The 26,966-nt window shown below is 39.7% G+C and overlaps 1 protein-coding gene across 1 annotated transcript; it reads right to left on the bottom strand.

Moving 5' to 3' along the window:
* Positions 1-8,152: 8,152 nt before the first annotated feature.
* On the bottom strand, positions 8,153-10,117 carry LOC148020417 (PHD finger protein ALFIN-LIKE 7-like). The gene is made up of 5 exons (XM_087700718.1): positions 9,849-10,117; positions 9,708-9,740; positions 9,283-9,505; positions 8,928-9,060; positions 8,153-8,821 (listed from the first exon to the last, which is right to left on the bottom strand). Exons 1-5 carry the CDS (start codon positions 9,934-9,936, stop codon positions 8,552-8,554), a joined length of 747 nt encoding a protein of 248 aa, XP_087556844.1. The 5' UTR covers positions 9,937-10,117; the 3' UTR covers positions 8,153-8,551.
* Positions 10,118-26,966: the final 16,849 nt, after the last annotated feature.

The raw sequence follows: 26,966 nt of genomic DNA, 5'->3' as shown, positions 1-26,966 counted from the left end.
ATGACTGTATAGAAAATGAGTAAAAGGAGGATCATAAAGGTGATGAAGATGAATGCTTTGAAGCTACTAAAGACTAAGAAGTTTGGCACATGCTGGAGGAGAAGCAAGTTTAGAGTGGCTACGGTAAGAGTGTTATAAGTACTATACATACAAGTTGCAAAATAGGTTATTATAGTTTGCAGTTTTAGACAACTTTAATGTTCTAAAATTTGATGATGATTAGGGAGCCTCTGATGATGTGCAACATATTTAGTGCGTCATTCAATACCTAAGGAAGATTCCTACCAAGTTTGGTATAGCCAAGTAAGTATAAGAGAGATACATGCCTTGGAAGGTCAATGTTTGCCATATACCATGCATAGAAAAATAGGATAATAGACTATGCCAAGTTTTTGAGGGGCAATAGCTCACAGAATTTGGCTCTTATGTCCTCAAGGAAGTAATAGTTTGGAATTGAAACTAATGTTTTCTTTAAAAAGCTCAGCGATCCAAGTTTTTAAAAGTTATGGGTAGCTTTATACAAGGCTATCCTGATTTATAAGTTTTTGAGAGCAAAGAGTGACTAATCATGGTGGGTGAAGAGCACTAACACCGAGATTGAGTAGTATGGTACATGCTAGAGGATGTGTACGTTAAGAGGGGATGGACGTCGTATGGCATCATGTCCAATGGATGAAAAAGTGAAAGAGTCTGCCTTTACAAGGAGTCCACTTATACACCTACTAACACTTGTTGGGTTGTTTGCATTTGGAATTCAGTTAGTTTCACTGACTAGACACAAAGATTTAACAAGTGGCCTACATGTTGGTGGAACTTTAGTCTTTATTATGTTACTTAACAAGTTCATGTAGTTCATGTTTAAGTTTAGATGTCTGCAAGACACTTTATAGGGGAAGAGTTTTATCTAGCATTTATCTATGTTGTTGGAAACTTGAGGAGGGAGCATTTTAGGCTGAAATTGGATAGGAATAAGGGGAGGGAATTCATCACAACTTCAGGGAGGCCAGGAGTACCATCTGCAAGGAGTTTGTTGATAAAAAACGTGAAGGAAAAGGGAGTTATCACATGCTTTTTATTCATGAAGAGAAGCAATTCTTAGCATGGTAACACCACGAGCAAGCAAAGCTTGAGGAGAGAGGGTGCTTGAAGGTCCTTTATGGGTTGAATTACAACAATTCATGGCTCAATATAGGATAACAAGGGCAGCATTGTTGTTGTCCTTATCTCTTCCATATTAGTATGCACTTTAGTGATGATCTCAAGCATCTAATAATAGGGAATCATTAGAGAGTGTAAGAATTGATGGAAGAGAGTTCTTTAATGACTTCCATAGTTTGATTTATAATATATCACTGCCTTCTCTTACCTATAGCTATCCCAGTGAGACATTGTATGAAGAAAATTGAAGATTTCTTGATTTATTATTAAAAAACTTGATGCAAGAGTTTATTTTCAGCTGAAATAAGTGTCTTCTGAAAGCTCCAACACATGGCTCTTGGATTTATGTGGCTTGCTTTGTCTTGAATGAAATTTTTTGCATATAAGGATTTGGTTTCTGGCAAAGGGGTCTATGTCTTGATTTTGGATCATATGTATAGCAATTGGATAAAGTCATACATGGTATTTCTAAGATATTGTTTGAGGTTGAGCTATCATCTCAAACTTTTCTAAATTGGATTCTTATACATCTAAATTAAAACTCTCGTATAGCTAGGTTTTCGATATTTCTTATCTCTCCTATAGCTGAATTAAAGGGTCTCTTATAGCTCATTTTTCCTAATTTCTTGTCTCTCTATTGCAAAATATATTTTTTCTTTCTGATATTTCTTCTCTATGACTCTTGTTTACTAAATCCCTATGAGTAAGGCTTTTCACTTAAATTCCCCTAACAACTATTAACCAATTAACTTGAATGTAAGATGCAAAAGTACACGATTAAGCAATTAATGCATTCTTAGAACACTTATTTGGAATATTTATGAGGTAACTAGCTTGGAGATCACAAAAATATTTTGTTGTAAAAAGATGTCTAATATAAATGAATATTTACTCATTGGTATTCAATTATGCAGTCTCATTGGTGTTTGAGGGCTTAGCCTCATCATTAATAAGCTCTTGAGGAAAGTCGTGGGTGAGCTCACCAAGAAACTCTTCAATGATATCCCACTCATCATTTATTCATCTATTTGTCAATTCACTTTGAGAAGCCTTTAGCTCTTCTAGCAATTTGGCAACATTTTGCCATGTCCCATCTCTTTCTCTATGAAGACCAACAACTTGCTCTTTAAGGACTTCCACAATCTCTTTCAATGAGTCTATCTCATTTTGAAAGGTCTTGTGCTGCTTCAGCATCATTGTCATTGGTGTAATTCATAAGGATGCTTGATTTTCCCCTTTATCTACTAGCCCCCAAAGTTGCTCTTCCAAAGCCTTTACTTGCATTGAAGGGCTTAAATACCCAATTCACCTTTCCCTTTAAAATATCATGTACAGAGACCTATTGCACTATATATACAAGCAATTGCTATAGTTTAGCATTTCCCTATTACTTTTGACAAAACCTTTTGGTAGAACTTGATCCAAGCCAATGTGTTAATAATCCAAAATCTTCAAAGATATTGTATCCTTGCAAGTTTTTGCCCTCTAAAATCGATTTTATTTCACAAATATTTTCTAGCATAACTCTCTAGCCTTGTTTAGAGTGCACACGAATAGATCATTCACACATTGTTATCAGGGGTGATGATAAGTTTGAATGAGCCAACATGTCCTAGTGTCACAGAACTATCTTCCATTAGTATTGGTGACTCCACTGGCTTAATGTGGTCATCCATAATGTCATCCATCACTTTAAAAACTATAAGAATTAATCATAGAATAGCTCGTTGATATTAATATTAGTCTAATCAATTGTAAATCAAGAGCATTATACAACTTAACTTAAAATCAAGTCATGAGTATGTTGGGTGCTCACCATGGATCTCCAACAATTTGGACTTTAGATAGACTCTTATTCTTTCAAGAGCTTCCTCTATATGCAAGATTAAACTACATCTCACTTAGTCAACTCATTCTCTAGCTCCAAGCCAGCAAGCCTCTCTCTCTCAATCCCATGGAAGCAATGCCACATGATTCAAGTGAATGCCTCTCCTACACCAAGCCCTTGATGCATTGTTGCCATGCTCCACTCTGTTCTTCAGCAATTTTGATTCATGGGATAGGGCTTTCACTTCGCCCTAGTTAGCTCTATAGTTCAGAGCGAAAGCCAAAAGTAGACATCAGATTCATCTTTGAGCCATAAAGCCAATTTGGACTCAGTCGATTTGATACTAATGAAACATCCACCTAGGATCCAACCTACACACTGGAGATGACACAAGCTATATCCATGAACATATGAGAAGTGGCCATCAAACTCACCTCCTAGTGGTAGAGCCAAACTGATTCACTTGCACACATGGAAGCTAGCAGCAAACCAGGTCAAGATGATGTCCCAAGAACTGGTGTCCCATACTACCAGTTGCCCACACTATCCCAATATATTGATACATCTACTTATGAGCCAAAAGTCCAAGATTGGTGATCGCGCACAACGATGTGCACAATAGGGCACTGAGTCGTACAAATAGGACTAATCCTAAAGTGCCCCTTATGCATTCACACTAAGTCACTTCATGACCACTGTGACTCGAGATGTCAAAGGATGTAACACGTGTTCTACTAAGTTTTTCGCAGAAGATATGTTCTGTATTAAATGCCCTATGTAAGTTTCATTCCATATCTCCCCGGGAGACTAGTAAAGAGAGAGGTTCAATCCTTTGGGAAGGTGTTTGACAAGTTCAAGGAGCGAGCAATGAAGCTCTTAGGACCCAAGAAAAGAGGGGTTTTCTTTGGGAGCGACGAAAGTACATTCCCGAGTATATGGAAGTTATTGACACAAAACAGTTTGGAGATTGTGGCTAAGGTCAAGTGTGCCGGGATTGTGGGTCAGATCAAGTCAAGATGACTCTAGGAAATAGGACATTTTGCTCAAGAATGCCCCAAAACGTCTATGAAGGAAAATCTTGAGGAAAAGGCAAGTGAGGAGGCCATGCGCAGGCAGAGAACGAGGCCACAAAGGAAGTTGCTGCTCAGAAGCGGCAACCCAATCGCCCAAAGACCAAGGAGTGGCAATAGATAGGGCAGACAAGCGGATATAGTCGAAGCTGGGAAGATATCTAACCTCCATGTCAATACAGAGAATTTCCAGTCCCGGCAACCCAAAAAAGATGGCGCAAGAAGAGGATGTCCCTTGAGAAACTAGCTCGACAACCCCTTGTGGATTGCAATTATTCTTATGTCCTTCTAGGAGATGGAAATCGTTTATATTGAGACGAAGATCACCGACCCCTATTTTGTATTGCTTGGCTATTGGAGCATGCCTTCCAACTTGTGCAATCAATTCATGCATGATAGTGGAAGAGCGGGAAGCTTGGGATAGACTCGCCATAGCTCATCAATAGGTGGATGTGGGGCTGAGGCTGCGCCAGACTTAACTTGCAGCAGCGCATGTAGAAGATTATCGCAGCTTGTGAGCACTATAGGGGGGGGGGGGGGAAAGGATTACTTCTAGAGGCGGATGCTGTCTAGAGATTACAGGGACGACGAAGCTCTATTAATGGTGCTCTGGCACTTCATCCTAGCAATCATGGTACTCTATCGCATCTCTTGCATCATAGCTCGAAAGCTCATGACAAAGTTTGGGAGGATAGCAAAGGTGAGTAGTTGTGCAAGTGAAGGTTAAGCACATGGAAGTAGGTGATGCCCCCAAGAACTTCTTCTTCTTCCACTTGTTAAAAGTGAAACCAAAAAACGAGACAGTGTCTCATTGGTTGACTCCTCAAGAACGTTGCTCATTACTAAGGTGTCATGGAAGCCTTTGGAAAGCACCTCCCAGATGTGATTGAGGAAGGCCCTCATTGGGACAAGAGGTTCATAAGTATCATGGGACAAGAGGTTCATAAGTATCATGGGCCCCATCTGCTAAAAGCTCCCACTTGATTAACCTCTCCTCCTTGACAAGCACTTCAATCGAGAGGAGTTCAAATTTACAATCCAATAAATGAAGGGGAAAATGTCATGCCCAAATGGCTTCACCACGAAGCTATATCTACCACTATGGGATGATTTTAGGGAATGATCTTCTCCAATTACTCAACCATTGCAAATTAGTTGGAGAATTGCTTGATTTTTTGAATGCAAGCACAATTAATTTTTTACTAGGACTTCAAAAGTTTCGACCCAATCATTGGTGACCCACTACCATGCTTAACACCTCCTACAAGGTTATGGCCAAAGCTTTGGCCTAGAGAATTAGACATGCTCTCCCCTATTTTGTAAGCCCCCTGCAGTATGGAATTGTGCATGGACTTCTCTTAACCCTAGTCATTGGTAGTGACTTTGCCTTCACCCAAGACTCGAACAATGTTGCTAAACAAGGAACTTGAGGCTGCCTACAATCACATTGGTTGGGCATACTTGCTTTCCTCGTGAAGACATCTCAGCTTGGGCAAGGATTTTATCAAATGGTGTGGGCATTGTTTATTGATCCCTCTACAATAATATCAATTGGCGAGCGTCCCACCTAAGCCCTAAGGAGATCTACAAGGCATCTTACTCTTTGCTTTGATTACAAAAGCTTAACTGACCAATATTTGAGAGAGAAGTCACTAGGGGTATTCTCAAGGGTCTGCCCTTAGTTGAAAGGGGCATGGGGCTCTTTGGTTACACAATTATTTGAGGCCATATGTTGCCAAAGTTCAATCATCTCTACCCAACTTGTTACAATTGCGAGATGTTTGTTATGATCTCTACCTCAAAAGTCAATAAGTTAAGAATTCCTGCATTGAATTGGGATCATATCCCTACAAGGATTCAAGCCTTTACGCTTCAAGGTGGTAACCAAGGAATTTAATATTTCATTACTCAAGATGCACATTGGATTGGAGTGTCACCCTAGTCCAAAATGGAGCAAATAATCAAATCTTGTGTTTACGCTTTTAGCGATGAGATTGGGTAGCATGCCATCAGGTGGCATATTTAGCTTCACCAAAGGAAGACAAGGGTACCACATTTCAACCACTAGAAGACGAACGCTACTATAAACTTTGCTTCTCCCTCAAAAAGATAATGATGGATGGTCCCTAGCCTATAATCCCAAAACCTAGGATTGCAACTTCTAGGATGAGGAATAGCCAATCAAAGGTGGTAAGTAGCTTGGTCTTAGTTTGGAGGGAGGTGTTCAAAGATGCTTTTTGGAGAAGCGATGAAGACAAGGTTTGATCCTAGTCTACAACAAACCATATGGTTCCAATGAGAGGCCTATTAAGGGGGCTTTGCATATTACATATACCTATAGAGTTCATGTGATCAAAACATCTAAAGGAGGAACAACATTTGGCCCATTTGGGATCTTACATTTTTGTCCCCTCAGAATCAACGATAGGTTCCAAACTTTAGAACACGAAAACCGAATGAATGATTGAAGTTCAAACAAAGGTGGAGGAAGGTTGGCCGACTACACAAATAAATCACCCCAAGTGGCCCTTGAATGCTAGAGTACTTCTTGAGGCAAGTTCCTAATATTCTTGATGAGATCCAATTTTTGCCCCATGAATGATAAATGAATTTTAAGCAATGGAGGCCATTTGACTAAAGCATGGATTCTAGGACCTAGCACAAGAGACTAGTCAATGCCTAGTGAGCTACTCCAAGTCGACAAGTTGATCACAATCATGTAGAAAGACTCCAAATTGTTTGTGATTTTTTCGGGTTTGAATACTAATGCATCATGCAAAATGCTATAAACAAGTTACTTATAGCTGAAAGGGCTATAAGTAGTACTTTTGGAAAGCCTACATATTAAGTAAAGCAAGAAAGTATTTGCTTTCCTTTTAAAAGCCTTCTACTAGTAAGTTTTAAATGGACACTATGTCATCAAATATCAACAGCCATCAACTTTTATCCTCTAAAGACCATACTTCTTGATCACTTCTTAGCAGAACATGTTGAGGTCAAGAAAAGGGAAGAGGGGAAATTTGATTTCGATCATAAATAACATTCACAAGGAAAGTGTGGCGTTGACAACACAGAATGAGAGCAAAAGAGCTAGCAAACAACGAGTTTCAACTTCCAATCTGCATTCCATGCAAGAAGTATCAAACAACTCATCAAATTATCAGTGCACAACCTAAGTTCTTACGCAAGAAGCTCCCCTACTTCATGTCTTTATCAAACCCAAAAAAAGTTGAGTGTCTGTAAACCAAAGTTGTCACTACAGGCATGGATGTGCCCAACCTCCATCTAAACAAAAAACAGTACTCACTCTATGCAACATAGATGCAATATCCCATTGAGAGTAAACCAACCAATATCTGCTTAATTGACAGTGTCCAGGGGATACAGTAACAAAAGAGACAAGAAAGGAATCACTGACAGCAGTTGCACTTGCGTCAATAATATTTTTAGAAGCACTCTCAACCCATTAAAACCCCACAAACGCACCATTAACATCTTTAGCATCACTTAAAACCCAACTAAATGAAAACAATTGTATTGACATAAATAACACTCTAAACATAATAAGATTGACCACACTAATCAGAAATTCCCGTCGCCTGAGGCCGATCATGATATCTGTTCACACAAGTCAGAAGTTCTGGCTGGTCAACATGCTCACTGTGCAGCAATGTTTACTCAAGCCAGATGACAATTAGCAATATGCATGCGTTCGTATTGTAGTCACACACCAATATACATAAAAATGCAAGTAGGAAACGATCAGCTTGCCTTCCAACCATAAAGTGGTTTCACGTTGACAATAGGTAGTCAATCTGCATAAGTATCCACAAACACAATAAATACCATATAACAAACAGTTGATCAGGCTTAACACCCTTCATTAGGACGCCCCTCACTATTGGCAAGACCAAAAGAATGTGAATGGCCATCCAACAAAGGCCATCGTAGATGTTTTAATTAACCTGAAGCAAACATAGCTGAAACATTTGTACATAAACAACAGAGGATAGACAGACCAAAAAGTGCCCAATCATCTAGGAAGGTTGTCTGAAACATGAAGCACAAGAATAGTCCATCCCCAACCTCAGCACGTGGAAAGGAAAGCAAGACCCTATATCCGGCCTAATTTTTAGCATAATTGATAGATTCACATCAAAATTTCTAGAAGTGAGAAACATAAATCCGAAGTGCAAGAGCAATAAGCTCCATTTGGTTGCTAAAACCTTACTGCAGAATATCCAATGGGAGAAGCCTTCCTAAACAAGGCAGCAGGCCACATCCATCATCCCATTCAGCAGCCAGATAAATGCCTTGCCCTGGATTCCACTGTCATCTGTGCATCCAGAACTTAGAACTTCCATTACTGGTTAGCTGTGTTACTCCTCGTACTGTCATCGCAGGGCGTCACAATGCTGCATCACATGACTGCCTTTGCTCAATCGCGACAATTTAAGCTCATCACACATTCACAAAATACCAAACGATTGAGCTGTTAAGTTCGAGGCTTTTTGTTACTACAGCCAGGACACTTGTACTGCTTCATGGTTTGGGCTTTCGCAGGAGTAACCTTAACACATTTTCCATGAAACCACTGTTCGCAACTGTCACAACAGATCCAGAACTCATTCGCAGCGTAGTTCTCGCCACACTTGCCACATAAAGCATTTTCATGTTCATCTTCATCATCCTCATCAGACTCGTCCTCCTCTTGAGGAGGAGGTGGAGGCGGACGTGTAACCTTCTGTTGAACCTCACCAGCTCGCTGCTCAAACAAACCTCTAGGTTAGAAGAGGCACACCTTTTATAGACAGATAACACCATACAAACTCAACAGTCAGGTTTCTGGAGAGTCCACGTGAATCACATACCACTTTTCCAGCAGATGATGTTTTTCCCTTTGTAGCTGTGTTCAGAGCATTCCCTTTCTCCTTGGCAGGCACTCTCCCAATGACCACATCATACAAAGTAGGAAGATCTGTGATTAGCCCGAACAGCTTTTTCCTGCCAAGCAGAGGTTGGCCTTGTTTAGCTGATTTTCGTGTCATTTTAAGAGAGTATTGCCATAATAGAAAATAATCTACTCCTAACAAAGCACAGAACAGATAGCATCCTGCTCCAAAGCGTCCAAACATCAATGCTTCAATTGTCAAAGGCAGTATCAGCAAACACAAATGTCCAGTCTGAAAGGCATACATCATTAAAACAACTGAACTGAGTATTCACCTCTCCCCCTTATCGAATTTCGCGCCGAAGAAGAAGGCAACTGCAAGAAGCCATGCATCACTATGGACAGCAACCAGAGAGAGCCAATCCTGGTGATCCATCCCATCCCTCGAGAAATTGATACCTACGACAGGCTCCGGAAGTTCGGGAGGGACCTCCTCTACTGGCAGTTTCACCTCCCAGCTCTCATCCGGGAATCCATACAAGCAAAGATTCTGCTTTGCTGAAACGAAAAAGAGCCTGTTAGCGGAAAATGCGCACCAAAGACGATGCGAGCGTACCAAGATGGAGCCAGGCATAAAAAGCCAAGACCACATACGAAGGCACAGTAACAGAGGAACTACAATTTTTGACCTAATCATGCCAATTGACAGGGTACGATTGAACGGCAAGGGGAATAAAGGAACGGCGACATGGAGTGATACCTGGATCGCATTGGTTAACGAAATCATCCACCTCTGCAAAAGAGGAAAGGCATTAGGAGATTACCGAGGGATGGTCAGGGAGAGCAGACAAGAGAAGAAGAACACGAAAACGCAGGCGAATTGATGGATGGGTTTTTTTACCTAGAGTGAGAGCCTTGAGCAGGCCCGAGCGACGGCCTCGAAAGTCCTTGTAGACTTGCTCTAGCGTGGGCACAGTCTCCTCCTCCATCGCTAAGGGAAATGAACCTCGCAGGAGAGTCTCTCTCTCTCTCTCTCTCTCTCGCTGTGTCTCTATATATGCGCTTACCTCGGAAGAACAGCAGGCACACACCCAACAGAAGAGCAAGAACAAACTCCCCTTCAGTTGGATGAAAACCACCAACAAAACAAAGCCCACCAGGAAGAGAGCTCTTTTCTTCTCATAATTCTCGTTATTTAGGGTGGGGTGGCACTTTGGGGAAACCCTTGCAATGTCAAAAAAACGCTAATCTCTCTAGTCCTAATTCTCCCACAAACTCAAACTTGTCTATCTGCAGGATGGTGGTGGGGAAGTTGTCCACTGACCATTGGCTAGTTAAAATACTAGGCGCTCTGCGCTTAGACTCGCCCCGGCGCTGGGGCGGGCGCGATTTTTGCGAGCGGGGGCGGGTGCTGGACTCGTGGCACCCACCCCCACGTTCTCAGGTGCCACCGCGTTCTCTTTTTTTTTCTTATGGGGGAGGTGGGGGCTGCCACATGGCACTCGCCCCCCACCTCTCATTAACTAATAGTATAGACAAGACTATCCCATCGAGGCACCCTCTATACACCAAAGTGTGATTGTTAACCCCTAAATGGCAAAGGCTACAAAATAAAGAAGTAGTTGGTCCAAGACCGTCAAAATCAAAGGTCAAAGGAGTCAAGGAGGTCAACTAGTCAAAGAAAAGTAAACATGAAGCTAAAAGAAGTAAGTTGGAAGTTTGGAGAAGTGCCAAAAAATGAAGCACTAAATTCTTGGAATTTATCTTAGGCACCCGAAGTCTTATGCAAGACATCGCAATTGCATTTTATTGTGGATTGTCTTTGTAAAAGGTGAGAGTTTGGGCTCACTGCCATGCACATTGTGATGTCTCCCAATTTCACGTTTTTATTCATGTATGCATAGATGGTCCCCCAAGTAAGGTGGATTCTCGACTAATGAGTTAGTAATGTAAAAGTCAGTACCACAACACTTATCTACCATGTGCAACCACAAAGGCCAATGGACAAGTCATAAAGTAGGTGCTTAGACTTGAGAGAGGAGAAGGATTGAGGTCACTTGCCTATGAAATTCTGTCTGTACAATGGGTAAAATGAGCAAAATCTCTCATTCTTTTGTGTACAAAGATGAGAGCTCCTACTTCCTTCTTCTCCCTTCTTGCTTCCTACAAGTGAGCAATTACCACATACACGATTGAGGTATAGAGTACATGATTGTGCTATTAACTCATACATAATCTAGATGTAAAGTACATGATTGAGCAATTTACAATTGGGACAAAAAGTACATAATCGCACGATTAACTAGTATAGGATTCAAATACAAAGTACATAATTGAAAGGCAAAATACACAATGGGGCAATTTACACATACATGATTGAGATGCAAATTACACAATGAACTCGTATCTGGTTGAGACACAAAATGCAAATTACACAATGAACTCGTATCTGGTTGAGACACAAAATGCACAATTAACTAATTAACTCAATCTGTTTGAGATGTGAAGTACACAATTAAGCAATTAACATGTGCTCTATAACATATTTAAGGTGACACTTTTGGATGCATAATTATGTTATGAAGTAACTATATTATGTTATCATGAAGCCACTTCATAGTAAAAACTTACTTAAAATATTCACAAGTAACTAGCTTGATATCACAAAAATGTTTTGTCATAAAAAAATATCTAATATAAATGAGTCTTTACTCATTGATATTTGATGGTCCAACCTCATTAGTGTTTGAGGGCCTAGTCTCATCATTAAAGTTCTTGAGGAAAGTCTTGATGGATGAGCTTGCCAAGAAACTCTTCGTTGATATCCCACTCATCATTTCTTCATTTTTTTGTCAATTCACCTCAAGTAGCTTGTCTAGTAATTGAGCAACATTTTGCCGTGCCTCATCCCTTGCTCTAGAAAGACCAACAAAATTCTCTCTAAGGTCTTCCACAAGCTCTTTTAGTGAATCTATCTTGTTTTGAAAGATCCCATGTTGCTCATGCATTATTGTGATTGGTGTAGTTTGTAAGGATGATCAAATTTTCATTCATGTACTGGTCCCCCATAGCTACTCTTCCAAGCCTTTGCTTGTATTGAAGGGCTTATCTACCCGATTCACATTTTCCTTTAATATATCATGTATTGTGTTGTGAAGTAATGTACTTAATGGCACTGCAATCACACCACACACGTCTAAATCCACAATAGATATACAAGCATCATGTAGTGAAAGGTCAAAACTGCATTGTGCATGAGATACACATTCTATATGTTGAGATATCGAGCTCCACTCGTGATATGCCAGGGTGACCGTTGTGCATTTATGTCACCGACTTGTCAGTTGCAGATGCGGTTGGTACACTGCCCATGAATAATAGCTAGATGATAGCTATCCTTATCTACTCTAGTTCGTGGTTCAGTTAGTATGCCACCTTAGTTAGTTGAGTTTGGTTTGAGACCCATATATAGGGTTCTTCTATTTCTTTTGTACAAGAGTTCTTTTTGGCTTACACAACTAAGAAGAGGAAAACTGTTTTCAGCCTCCACCTTTGTGTGTATTCCCCCATTGTGTAAGCAAGAAAGCTACAAGTGAGACTCCTTCCTTCTCTCCCACAATCTTGACATGGTATCAGAGCCTTGTTCGTGGTAAGGAGCTCAAGAAAGCAAGCCAAGTTCGCGGTGTTCTGGTAAGAGGACCAGTGTTGCTTTCATTCTTCTGTTTTGGGAGCAAGTCTCTGCAGGTAGCACAGCCGGAAAGTGCAAGAGTGCATTGTCTCAGGTTGAGATGCCCTTCGCGATGAAGCAAGAGGGCAGTATATGTTGCGGGAAGGGGTTTAGCCCTCGGTGACCTTGTTTTTTTTATTTGAGGCCATTTCGGGGCCTGTTTTGTAGGCGGAAGTTTTCTGCACGCACTCAAGAAAAGGCCCTGTTTTATGCTGTGCAACCACTGTTCTACAGGTCGGTGAAAAGTTACTGTAGAAATTGCATCGTATGCCTGTGCACAGAGACATTGGGAGTTACAGAATCATCCTTGTTGCCTGTTGATGCAAAATCGTCACTAGGAAGTGACTGTGTGGTCAAATACCACTTTCGTCAGTTTTGCAGATTTGCCCTTGTGAGGCTGAAGCTGTGTTCTTTGCAGTGACAGAATTTTTTGCAGTGTTCTGTAATGGCATCTGATTCTCTTTCACAGATTGTCACTGAAAAGCTTGACAAGAACAACTTCCAAGCATGGAAGTTTAGAATGATGAATTTCCTTATGGGAAAAGGATATTGGGAATTTGTTGCAGGAAATGAAGAAGAACCAGTTCTTCCTGATGTTCCCAATCAACAGCAAATGCAGGCATTTAAAGCATGGCATGAGAGAGCCAGAAAAGTTATGTACTGGCTGTCTATCAGCATTTCAGACTCTATGATTGTGCATATTCAGGATGCAAGTACGCCAAAGGAGGCATGGGATACTTTGTCAAGAATGTATAGCACAAATACGCAAGCCAGGAAAATGCAGCTCAAGCAAGAGTTGCATAATGTGCAAAGAGAAAGTATGAGCATCAATGACTACCACATGAAGGTGAAGAAGATTGCAGATGCACTTGCTTCCATTGGGTCGCCAGTGGAAGATGATGATTTAGTTTCTGTGACCTTGAATGGTCTAGGAAAGGATTATGCACAGTTTCTGATATCCATTTCAGTTCGTGAAAGATTTCCTGATTTTGAGGAGTTGATTGCTCTTCTAATTTCTGAGGAGCAGAGAAATGGTGGTGCATCTTCTTCAGGAGGAACTTCAAAAGAAGCTGTCTTCTACTCAAATGCTAGAAGAGGTAGAGGCAGAGGTAGAGGAGGCCGATCTGGAGGCCGTGGTAGAAATCAGAATATGCAGCAAACTCAAGAAAACCAGTCCTATGGAGGAGGACGTGGTAACTCTAGAGGCAGGGGGAGCCAAAGAGGTCGTGGTGGATGGCAAAGAGGCCAAAATGCAAACAGTAATGTTGAATGCTACTACTGTGGTAAAATGGGTCATATGGCTACAGACTGCTATAAAAAGCAGAATGACATCATGAATGGAAAATTGCAACAAGGGAATTATGCATCTTCTAGTAGACAGGGTGATGACAGAAATGAGCATTTGTTTATGGTGCAGCACATGACCAATTCTGTGACAAGTGCAGAAGAAAGTAACGATGTGTGGTATGTTGACTCAGGTGCATCAAACCACATGACAGGTCATGCAGAATGGATGCAGGATGCAAGGAAAATGGAAAAATCAGGATTTGTGGAGACTGGTGATGATACTGCACATCCTATTGTGCAGATTGGAAATATTCCTTTGTCTATGCAGGATGGGAAAAAGAAATACTTGTCGGATGTATTTCATATTCCGAATATCACCAAGAACCTCGTTTCTGTTGGTCAAATGGTTGAGCAGTGCTTGCAGGTCAGATTTAATTCCCATGGATGCTTTGTTGAGGATATGAAAAATAAAGGTCGCTTGATAGCAAAAGGAAAAAAGAAGGGCAGAATGTTTACATTGGATGCAGATATGCCTGAATTGAGTGCAGCAATGTTTGCACATGGGACCGATGTAGTTGCAGATATTGATATCTGGCATAAACGCATTGGTCATGTTAATGTACAGCGACTTAAATCAATGCAAGCCCAAAATATTGTTGCAGGATTGCCAAAATTCAAGGTATGTGAAGCCTGTCAGTTTGGAAAACAGGCAAGGAAACCATTTCCTAGACATGTTCAAGAGAGTAAGAAGCCATTGGAATTAATCCACTCTGATGTGTGGACTACTAAAGCTGCATCTCTTGGAGGCTGTCATTATTTTATCACTTTTATTGATGATTATAGTAGAAAAGTTTGGGCGTATTTTATGAAAAGAAAAGTGAAGTTTTTGGGCATTTCAAAACTCTTAAAGCTATGGTTGGAAAAGAAACAAGTCTGCAAATAAAATGCCTAAGGTCAGATGGAGGGGGAGAGTACCTCTCAAATGAGTTTGCAAGGTTCCTACAGGAGCATGGCATAAAGCAGCAATATTCATGCAGTCATACCCCACAACAAACAGGCATATTGGAGAGGTATCTCGTGCCATGCTCAATGAAAAAGACTTGCCAGATTTTTATTGGGCTGAGGCAGTTGCTACAGCAGTCTACATAATGAACAGGACTCCCACTGCAGCAATACATGGGATGACTCCAGAGGAGAGGTATACTGGTAGGAAACCAGATATTTCTCATTTGAAATTTTTTTGTTGCATTGCCTATGTTTATGTGCCAGATGAGTTGAGATCCAAGTTGGATCCAAAAGCTGAGAAGTGCATCTTTATTGGTTACTCTTTGCAGCAGAAAGGGTATAGATGCTATAACCCTTCTACTCGTAAGTTTACAGTGAGCAGAGATGTTGTTTTTGATGAGATGAGTAGCTGGTATAAACCAGTAAATGTGATTGATAATGTAGATGCACAAAATGGTAATGCTGCACAGAATTCATAGCAGCAGTCACAAGATATTAGTGGACCTGGAGCGTCCTCTAGCAGTGGTTCACATTCTTCGCCATGGACAGGCAGATTGAGATCAGGAGAATCGTCTCAAAGCAATGCAGATAGTGGTATGCAGGTATCACGAAAAGGAAAAGAGAAGGTAGATCAGCCCATGTTTGATGTGAATGCAGGTCACTCTTATGTGGATGGTGAATCCAGTGGCTCAGAACAGAGCATTGATGATGAGTTGGGTATTCCTTCTATTGTTACACCTGGAGTAAGGAAGACCAAGGATGTTTTGAGAGCACCTGGGAGTGAAGCTACTTTGCGCAGGTCTACCAGAGCTAGGTATCGTGTGGATAGGCTGAAATATGATGGATTTACAGCCATTCACTATGCCTATATGGTCAAAGTAATACAAGAACCAGAACCCACTTCTTTTGAGCAAGCCATGGGAAAAGAAAAATGGGAGAAAGCCATGGATGAAGAAATGGATGCCTTGGAAGCAAATGCTACATGGGAATTGGTACCTTTGCCTAAAGGTAAGAATGCAATTGGCTGTAAGTGGGTTTATAAGGTGAAGCACAATGCTGATGGTTCTGTGAACAGACACAAGGCAAGATTAGTAGTCAAGGGGTATGCACAAACATATGGCATTGACTATGAAGAAACATTCAGTCCGGTTGCAAGGATGGCAATCGTAAGAGCAATCATTGCTGTGGCTGCATCAAAGGAATGGTCTTTACATCAGATGGATGTAAAGAATGCCTTCTTGCATGGTGATTTGCAAGAAGAGGTCTATATGGAGCAGCCACCAGGTTATGTGCATGCTGTTCATCCTGAGTTTGTTTGCAGGTTGAAGAAAGCCTTGTATGGCTTGAAGCAAGCACCTAGAGCATGGTCTGACAAGATAGGACAGTATCTTGTCACTATTGGCTTTCAGATTTCCAAGGCAGATTTCTCACATTATGTGAGAAAAACAGAGAAAGGTATTATGCTACTTGTCATTTATGTTGATGATTTGATTATGACAGGTGACAGTGATGAAGATATCCTTCATGTGAAAATGCTATTGAAGCAAAAGTTTGAGATGAAGGATTTGGGAGAGCTGCATTATTTATTGGGCATTGAGGTGATTAGATCACCAAGTGGGATACAGCTCTTGCAGAGGCAGTATGGATTGGACATGCTATCCAAATATGGGATGACAGGCTGTAAGCCTATTTCAGTTCCTTTGGAGCAGAATGTGAAGCTGAGCGCAGATGCAGGTGAGCTTCTGGAAGACCCTACTATGTACAAACGCATAGTAGGAAGTTTGATTTATATGATTATTACCAAGCCAGATTTGAGCTATGCTGTTGGATTGGTAAGTCAGTTTATGCAGGCTCCAAGGAAACCGCATTTGGATGCGGCTAGACTCATACTCAGGTATGTGAAGTCCACATTGCAGTATGGACTACTTTATGAGACTGGGGTTCAGATACAGTTGCATGGATACACTGATGCTGATTGGGCTGGTAGTATTTCTGATAGACGATCTACTAGTGGATATGTGTTCTCTTTTGGGAGTGCTACAGTCACTTGGAGCAGCAAGAAACAGCCTACAGCTGCCTTATCGAGCACAGAGGCTGAGTACAGGGGTGCAGCAATGGCTGCATGTGAGGTAGCTTGGTTGCATAAGCTACTTTATGATATGCATCAGCCTATAGATGGGCCAGTTGTCATTTATTGTGACAACATGAGTAGTATACACTTGGCAAATAACCCAGTCTATCATGCTAGAACAAAGCACATTGAGGTGCATTATCACTATGTGCGGGAGAGGGTTTTACTAGGTCTTATTGATCTAGTTTATGTCAGCATAGAGGATCAAGTAGCTAACATATTTACGAAGGCATTGGGCGTAGAGAAGCTGCGCAAGTTCAGAGACCTGCTTGGTGTGCAGGAATTGGGATTGAGCTCGAGGGGGAGTGTTGAGATATCGAGCTCCACTCGTGATATACCAAGGTGATCGTTGTGCATTTATGTCACCGACTTGTCAGTTTGCAAATGCGGTTGGTACACTGCCCATGAATAATAGCTAGATGACAGCTATCCTTATCTACTCTAGTTCGTGGCTCAGTTAGTATGCCACCTTAGTTAGTTGAGTTTGGTTTGAGACCCATATATAGGGTTCTTCTATTTCTTTTATACAAGAGTTCTTTTTGGCTTACACAACTAAGAAGAGGAAAACTGTTTTCAGCCTCCACCTTTGTGTGTATTCCCCCATTGTGCAAGCAAGAAAGCTACAAGTGAGACTCCTTCCTTCTCTCCCACAATCTTGACACTATATCCTACACAACATTTGCAAATTTTAAATTGAAGGAAAGTCCTCTCCTATGTTGCACTACTACAAATATGAGATATGTATGATTTGAAAAATACATGGCTAATATATGATGACCTCTAGAATTACAACATATAAGGGGAAAAGTCAACACATAAATGCATGTAGGGTAAAAAGCACATTGCTTTTTGTGAAACCTTAGCTTGGCATATCAAACTCTCTCTCATTTTGCAACCATGACTTGAAATAAGACAAAATGAGTGCATCTCTCCTCTTCTCTTGGACTGAAACTACGTCGCAACTTGCAGAGGTTAAGAGTAGCCCCATCAAATCAAGTGCTTGTGACTACAAAGGTAGCCGTAAAATCAAGTGCTTGTGACCAGAAAGGTAGCCATCTCCGCACTTCATACCACTAAGGACATTCATACCCATTTTTCTCTTTCATAAGTGCAACTCTTGATCAATCTTTTTTGTGTTCATGTTAGAATTGTTGAAGTGATTGAAAATGACAAGCTTTGTGGATTATGTGTGAGTTAGGCTTGCATTGTAGTTGTCTTTGTACCTTTCCTTGCTCTCTAGTTCACCATGTCATCTCCAGTCTCACCACATTTCGGTGCCCTTCCACTATGACTGCTTTCTTCTATAGACATGCATGACTTAAATCACCTCTATCACCATGACTACTTGGAATGGACCTACCATGAGATCAATTTCACACTCGCAAATTGATCACCTTGAGTGCATCATTATGTGCTTGTTTACCATGATTGGTTGTCTACACAACATCCAAGGTTTTTATTACCACAATTGTATCCTTTTTGAGTTCCTTGAACCATTCGAGAGTCACATGCTAATCACCATAAGTACATGCCATTATGGCTTAACCACCACAATTACAAGTTGCACATGCTATAAGTGTTCTGCTTGATTTCAACTACCTCCAGCGCTTGAATTGGACACCAACATGAGTGCTTTTTTGATCCTAGTAGGCACTGCATCCACCATGACTATTCCACATACTTATTTATCTTTACCTTGAGTGCATCCAAGACCACCCCCAAATTTTGCTTATAGCATATTCTACCCACATGCTCCTACATGCTAGAAACCACCAAGATTGGAGTAGTATAAACTCCATAGGTGTCTGGTGTACCATAGTGACCACACTAAGTCTTGCAGACACACACAATTACCATCTAGTTTGAAATCACTTGATCATGTAGCTCAGTGATGTATGCCACTATGACTAACTTGGAAAGTGGTCTATGCCACTATGATTGAAACAAAAGGTGTAATACATAATCACAAATGATTGCTAAGACCACCTCTATGGGCATGATACACCTCCTCCACCAAGTCAAGCCATCACTTGCATCATGCATATACAAAAATCCACCATATGTGCAAGATAGATATCATGACTATATTAGACATTTAAACATCACTTGCATGGATGTACAAAAATCCACCAGAAGTGCAAGATACAATCACCATGACTATTAGACATTTAAACACTTAAGAGCGCTACCTTGAGTCACTTTCTAATCTCCTATGTCCACCTTGAGTGCCTTTTTGCACTACAACTTGATGTAGGGGCCTCTACGTGTCACCTTGACTACCTTCACTAGACCATACCCTTAATGTAGAGTGCAAAACGTCATTTGAAAGTGTCATATTGACCACCACAATTGTTGAGGATATTATCACAACTATTACCTAATCTTGAGGATTGCAACTTACATCACCATGTCTAGTAGAGATCACCTCCCCTACACCTCTAAAACCACTTTGATTGAAATGCATGACATGCTATGTGGAATCATTGACCTTGATTTGCATTGATATTCACATATGGAAACATTTTAGGATTATAGGTGTTGCTAAAGGTGTGGTTATGTACCGAGTTGAGTACATGTGACAACTTACATAAATTAGCATGGTATTAATAAAAGCTATTTTTGGGTTTTGTTGCCCAATGTTTGAGGGGTTTAATTAGATTGTTAGTGACAAGCTTGACGAGCATAACGTCCATGCTTGGAAGTTCAGATGACCAATTTCCTCATGGGTAAAGGTTATTGGGACTACATTAAATGAGATAATGCTAAGGGTGTAGAGTTACCAAAGGAAAATGCTATGCTTGAGCATTCCAAGGCATTTAAGAAATAGAACCAGGGTGCTCAAAAATCTATGTGCTGGCTTTCCATTAGTGTTTCAAACAATATGATTGGACATATACAAGATGCAGAAATGCAGAAGCATGGAATAAAATAGTCAAGCTATTTAGAACAAATACCAAAGCTAGAAGGTTATTGTTAAATTCTTTGTTAAACAATTTCGAGCATGGCAATCTGTCTATCAATGACTATGCAATGAAGATTAAGAGCATTATTGAAGCTCTTGGATCTATTAAAGTGTAGGTTGATGATGATGATATAGTAGCTACATGTTTTGATAGTTTGGACAAGAAGTACAAGTAGTTTTGAACCTCCATCAACACAAGAGACACTATCCTTGATTTTGTAGATCCAATGCATGTGGACTTACTACATCCTCATCATGAAACAAGAACAATTCAAAATAATTGCTCTACTCTAACACAAGTAGAGGTAGAGGTTGTGGTGGTAGAGACCAAGGTGGTGGTTGTTATGGTAAAAAAATATGGGCAATCTCATGAATCATCAGAGCAGTCACATATAGGTGGTAAAGGCTAGCCTCAAGATAGGGGGAGTCATAAATGACATGGTGGATAGATCATAGGTTTTGATAACAGAAAATGCTATAATTTTGGTTGGAAATGTCATGGTGCATATAATTGTCCAAAATAGAGAAGAGGTAGAAATTACAAAAATGGGAGAAGGCAGAATAACAATTATGTGACTATCAATAATTAGGTTGATTAGGAGAAGTTATTTGCATTGCAACACATGATGAATGCAATAAATACAATTGTATCAAGAGTGAGTGATGTGTTGAGAAATATAACATAGGTTAAGTCATATTCTATGATCGTATAAAAAAGGAAAAGAGGTTGTATGTAGAGTGTCCTAAAGTCAAAAGTATCTATCCACTTTTGGAGATACTCACTATATGTGTATGAAGAGAAGAGAAGAATGAAGATGAAGACGAAGAAGATGGATTAAGCCTCTATACTTGAGATGAATTGAGGGGTCTACATCAAATTCCAAGCTTGATGTTTGCCATTAAATTAGGTACAAATCCTTGCCTAATCAACTCAAAATAGGCATATGGATTGGAAGAGCTATTGGAGCTTGAATATGGGGTTCTATTCCCCACTTTGAATGCATTCAGAAAGCCATTGAATGCTAGAAATCATGAACAATAGCAAGATTTCAATTTGTTTTGGGGTACAAATCAAGATGTATGTTAATGCTAGACACACGAGGGCTACTTAAACTCAGGGCATACTTGTACTAAAAAGCATAAGGCAGCTTACCAAAGTGCCTACTTATTTGAGAAGCAAGGGATTTACATCACAAAGATAGAGAAGAGAAAGAGGGGATTCTTTTTTATTATTGATTGTGGTTGCAATAGAGCTTGAAGCTCTAACTTATATTTCAGAGGACAAGAGGTCGTCATGGTCAAATTCGTCTCATTGATGTAGCACATAAGATGCCTTATCACATTCAACACTACCAATTCACGAGTAGGTTGCCTTGATTAAGCTTCTAAAGGTTATTAACCTTTAAACCATTGAAAAGCTTCCTTCAATCTATCCCTTTTCACACTTGAAGAAAACGAATCGATTTAGACCTATGAGTTCACACTTGAGCTTGATGAACTAGACATTTTAGAAGTTGATTTCACACAGGAGAACCATTGAACTAGTTATTTTGTGAATTGGTTCACAGTTTTTGTGTTCACACTATAGAGATAGAATTATTTATATCAAGGATCAAAATATCTGTTTTTGTGCAACTTTCAAGTGTCGATTTGAAGGGAAATTTTTATTAGAAAAATTCCAAAAAAAAAGGTTTGAGCTCATCTTGAACTTCATTGTTGGCACAAGAATTTATAGAAATACTATAGAGAAAATTGTGAATATTTTGATGCTTTTTGGGCCATACGGCCAATTGTTTGAGCTCAAATTTCAATGTTTCTTGGTAGATAGCCGACATATGACGAGTGTATGACATGTGGGCATTATCTATGGATGTATTTGATACTAGTCACATATATGGATGATAGCCATATCATTGAAATCATTTACATAATATAATGCTATGGCTAAGTGTCATGAAAGGACACACTATGGTCATTATGCAAGTGGTTATAGAGGCACATGGTAAGGCTCACCACCTAGAAGCCATCTTTTTGTTATGAAGGATGTACTTGGTAGCATGGCACATCCTCCTAGAGAGGATGATTGGCTTTTGGACTTATGAGCTACAAACCATATGACACATCATGCAGAATGGTCTGACAAGAAGCAACAAATGCAAAGTGAAGAGTATGTTGCTACAAGAGATGATACATTGTATAATATTACTCACATTGGCAATGTTCCATTTGTGACTAGAGATGGGAGGACTAGAGATGGGACATAGAGAGTAAGCTTGGAGATGTTTTGTATGTGCCTAGCATTACTAAGAGTTTGGCTTCTATTGGAAAAATGGTTGATCAAGGGCTACAAGTAAGGTTCAACAAATACGATTGCTTCATTGAAGAGTTTAGAAATGGAAAACTTGGCAAGTTTATTGCTCATGGTCAAAAGAAAGGCAGGTTGTTGGCATTGGATGCAAGTACTCATGTCATACAAAGTTCTATGTATGTGGAATTAGACATGGACAAGATATGGATTTTGAGTCATAGAATATAAGAATTGGGCATGTTATCTTGCAAGGCTGAAATAAATACCGTCTAGATAGGTTGTTCATGGTCTCCTGTAGTTTGGCTATATCAAGTATGATCATGTATGTGAGGTATGTTAGTTTGGCAAGCAAACTAGACTCCCATTTCCAAAGTGGGGAAGAATCAACACTTATCCTTTGAAAATTGTATATTTAGATATTTGGGATCCATGTCAAAATGTTTCTTTGAGTAGGAGATACAAGTTTTACGTTAGATTTATTGATGATCTTAGAAGGATGATATGTGTCTATTTCTTCTTGCAACATAAAAGTGAGGCTTTTGAGAAAATTTTGGAATTCAAAGCTATGGCAAAAAATCAGTTTGGAAGTTACATAAAGTGCTTGAGATTGGATAATGGAGGTGAGTGCATGTCAAAAGGAGTTTTTTTACTACTTAGGAGATCATGTGATTAAGGGATAGGTTACATGTAGATATATGCCATAATAGAATGATATTGCAAAAAGAAAGAACATGATCATTGTGGAAGTGGCAAGAGCTATGATGAACCAAATGCATATGCCATTGTTGTAGCACTACATGTTTACCTGTGAAAACCCATAGATAGCTCTATTTTCAAGGGATTTTATATTGATCCATTGTATGTGGTGTCATTACTCTTTGTAGGTTGTTTGGTTTGACTATGTAGGTTAGATCTAGATAGACATGGTGCAAGAACTTAGAGGGATGCTAGAAAATTGAGATGCCAAGTTTGTGCATGTACTACGAGTAACTTGATAAATCCTTGGAAGAAAGATCTATGGTAAAGTAGTGAATAAGGAGTGTTAGAATGATTAAAGAGACGACACATATCTATCCAAAGGTAAACCAAGTGAAATGCTAAATATCCATGAATTGGGTTGACTCAAGTCTATGTTCAAGTGCTATAGGGCGTCTAGACCCAAAAAGATAAGAAAAGAAACGTATTTCATGAAAAGTGTATTTTTGAGCTATTAAGGAACAATTTTTGTAATTTTACCCATGTTAGGTTGTAGACCAAGCCGGTTCCAGTCGATTTGAGTACCTTGACAACCATATTCTAGGTTCGTATGTAAAAGTTAGAGCAAAATCAAGTTGCAAAAAATTTAGGATAGAACTGCACTCCTCAAGGCTTTGATATAGAGCTTCTTGCTTCTATGAAAATATTATATGTAATTCAAGAGGATGTTTATAGTGTTCAAAGTCTTTTGTAGAGTAATATATATAGTTTTTTTTTGTTCTCTTGAATCTTACATCTTGTCTATTTTTTCTTATTCCTTGTGGATTGTGGCTTATCATAGAACCCCTTCGACACAGTTGACTTATTGGGCTAAGCTAGTACATACTACAATTTATAATATGAATAGGATGCCTGAAGTGTTAGCTCATCACATGTCACCATATGATAACATGTATTGGAGAATACCTATAGCTATATATTTTAGGATGTTTGGTTGTGTATGCTATAATCATATTCTTGATGATGGAAATATTACATGGTAGAGTGGACAAAATCTAAGCAAGGAGTAGAGAAAACACAACAAATATGATAAGAACAAAAATTGCTTTAGTTTCAAACGAACTAATACAAAGATTGTGATGTCTATCCATGCGTTGTTAAGCACTTTTGCATAAATTGAAAACCCCTAGAAAAACATTAGGTAGGTAGGATTTTTGTAGCTTAACTACGGTTTATTTGTTGTTTTATAGTTGGATTTTTTGTGTTTGTCTAGATCAAGAATTGTTTGTGTCGTTATTTTTGAATTTTAAAACTTGATCGTAGCCTTGGTCGAGATTGGTGTTTTCTTGGACAGATTGGAGTAGGATTTTGATGGTAGCAATTGAACATCTTGAAACATGTAATATTTTCTTGCCGATATCCTTGCACAACACAAGGATTATGGGTTTACAAGCACTTCACATTGCACCTATCAGATACATTGCACTCGAGGGTCATCTCCTAATTTTATCAATTACTTCCATGCCATGGGTTGGGTTGATGCGCTTAATGCACCATCATTGAGTACTAGCATGGCATGATGCCCGCTATAACTATATGCAGTAAATCTTAGATGCACATGTAAGAGAGCACCTTCATTATGCACACATAGTTCTTTGCACGCACGAGAGTTGGGATATTCATCACCTAAATAGAAACCTCAGGATGAGTAGGAAATGTGGTAGGGTGAGCTTAAGGGTCATAAAGGATGCTTATAGTGGTGAGTTGGGTTGTTTTACTTGGTCAACATCATGAGGACCATATTTTTGTTGAGTGATTGTGAGACTTGGGTGGGTGGAGTGGAGTATAACATTTTTTGTTTGCTAAGTGATGAGAGGTGAGATTAAGGATCATAATTAAACCAATGAACTATGTTTGCATTTTGCATAACACATGGGAACTTGTAGTTAGGCTATGCACTTACAATATCAGTGCATCCATCTTTTCATGTATTGCATGGATTGTGTGACTGCACAATACCTTTTCAATACCATGATTGAGTGAGCATGAAGTTTCATTTCATAGCATGTCTTCAGTTTAGGACACATTGCATGGAATCAAGTAGGTACATCTGATGAAAACAACATTTTTCGAAGATACGAAGAATATTTGGAAGTTCAAAGACTCATTAGTTCTACATTGATTGATGATCATAGATTGGATGAGAAGTTAGGAAGGGGGCGTTTTTCAACAACTAGAGGTGAAGTTGACTCATTAAATTTTTATTTGGAAAGTTGAGATTGGCCCCTTGGGATGCATGCCATCATTTGTTCCATGGAGGCCATGGATTGAATGGACTAAAGGTCTTCATTGGTACATGAGTTTAATTGACATAAAAGGAAGAAGAAGATGCTATTCTTAGAGGATAGCATAGATATTTTATGGGGACAAGGAAGTTGTGTGCAATACCACCGTTTGTAAAGGAGCAACTAAATATACAAGGGTGATGGATTGCGATAATCAAGCTTTGAGATAGCACAATTTTCATTCTATGGAGGTGATAAGGCACTACATTAATTGATGATAGGTTATCATAAGCTTGCATGCTTTCTAAAGGGGTCAAGTTATGTGTGAAGGTGATGGTAGCTGCCATACAACGATGCAGAATTGGATGAAAAGATACAACATTTTACACTACTCATGTCCCTTAGAGTTTTTAGAGAACATGCATTGAGAGTCAATGAGACATTACAAGAAAAGGCAATGAATTTGATGTTTCAGCAGCAAAAAAGTGTTTTCTTTCAAACACAAACAACACTGAGCCCTAATTCATCGATGCTTTATCCTGGCAAATCAGTTATGATAGTAGGAAGCACAGATTTTCATGACAATCCTTCTAGAAGAGGAGCTATTGGTCTTGTGCGACCTACTAAAGGAGAACTTGGACGTGTTTGCATGGTCGTATAAAGATCTGAAGGGGATTGATCCCACAGTGTGTCAACATCATGTCGGCCTTGAGCTCGATGCCATGTCTATAAGGTAAAGACATGGCGCATGAGACCAAATTACTTGGCCCTGGTGAAAGTAGAATTGCTAAAGCTATTAGAAGCCGAGCTTACCTATCCAATGGCGAATAGTGAATGGGTTTCGCCCATTGTATAGTACCCAATAAGAACGGAAAGCTATGAATATGTGTGGACTTTGGCAAGCTAAATTCAAGACAAAGAAGGATCACTTTTCTATCCCTTTCATAGGCCAATTATTGGATACAATGGCTGGACATGAGCTCTACTCCCTCTTGGATGGATTCAGTGGGTACAACCAAGTCTAGATAGTAAAAGAGGACCAATCCAAGAAAACTTTTACAATAGAATGGGATACTTGTGCCTACAAAGTGATGTCGTTTGGCCTTTGTAACACCCATGCTTCCTTTCAATGAGTCATGGTAGCTATATTTCAAAATCACCTGCATAAATTCATTGAGTTATATCTAGATGATTTTCGTGTCTTTAGTCTGCTCCTGTGAGCATTGGGGACACTTGGAGCAGTGCTTTGCCAAGAGTATGGGATCTCCCTCAACCCTGACAAATGCATATTTGGAGTCTCTTCAAGAATTTTGTTAGGCCGCATTGTCTCTACACAAGGATATAGAAACAAACCCTGCCAAGATTGAGAAGGTTGCAATTCTAATTGCACCAACCAACCTCAAATAGTTGAGGGGATTTCTTGGCCATGTGGGCTATTATAGAAGTTTCATCACACACTTTACAACAAAGGCAACCCCTTGCATAAGCTCTTGAGGAAAGATACAGAATTAATTTGGATAGATGATTGTGAAGAAGCCTTCAACATTCTGAAGTAGTGTCAGATTGAAGCACCCATCATGCAACCTCTTGATTGGATGTAGGAGTTTCATGTGCATAT

The sequence above is a fragment of the Lygodium microphyllum genome, chromosome 19, assembly GCF_053477565.2.
Source record: "Lygodium microphyllum isolate KBCC chromosome 19, Lygodium_microphyllum_v1.1.10, whole genome shotgun sequence".
Classification (NCBI taxonomy): domain Eukaryota; kingdom Viridiplantae; phylum Streptophyta; class Polypodiopsida; order Schizaeales; family Lygodiaceae; genus Lygodium; species Lygodium microphyllum.
The sequence above is the reverse complement of the archived record's forward strand: the minus strand, read 5'-3'. Positions and strand labels throughout refer to the sequence as shown.

What these genes read in the sequence shown, in the direction of transcription:
- LOC148020417 (XM_087700718.1), bottom strand. Translation starts at nt 9,936, where the DNA reads ATGGAGGAGGAGACTGTGCCCACGCTAGAGCAAGTCTACAAGGACTTT. An exon ending in GCTCAAGGCTCTCACTCTAG is followed by an intron (nt 9,741 to 9,848) that starts GTAAAAAAACCC and finishes CCTCTTTTGCAG; the next exon opens with AGGTGGATGATTTCGTTAAC. An exon ending in CATCATCTGCTGGAAAAGTG is followed by an intron (nt 8,822 to 8,927) that starts GTATGTGATTCA and finishes TTGTTTGAGCAG; the next exon opens with CGAGCTGGTGAGGTTCAACA.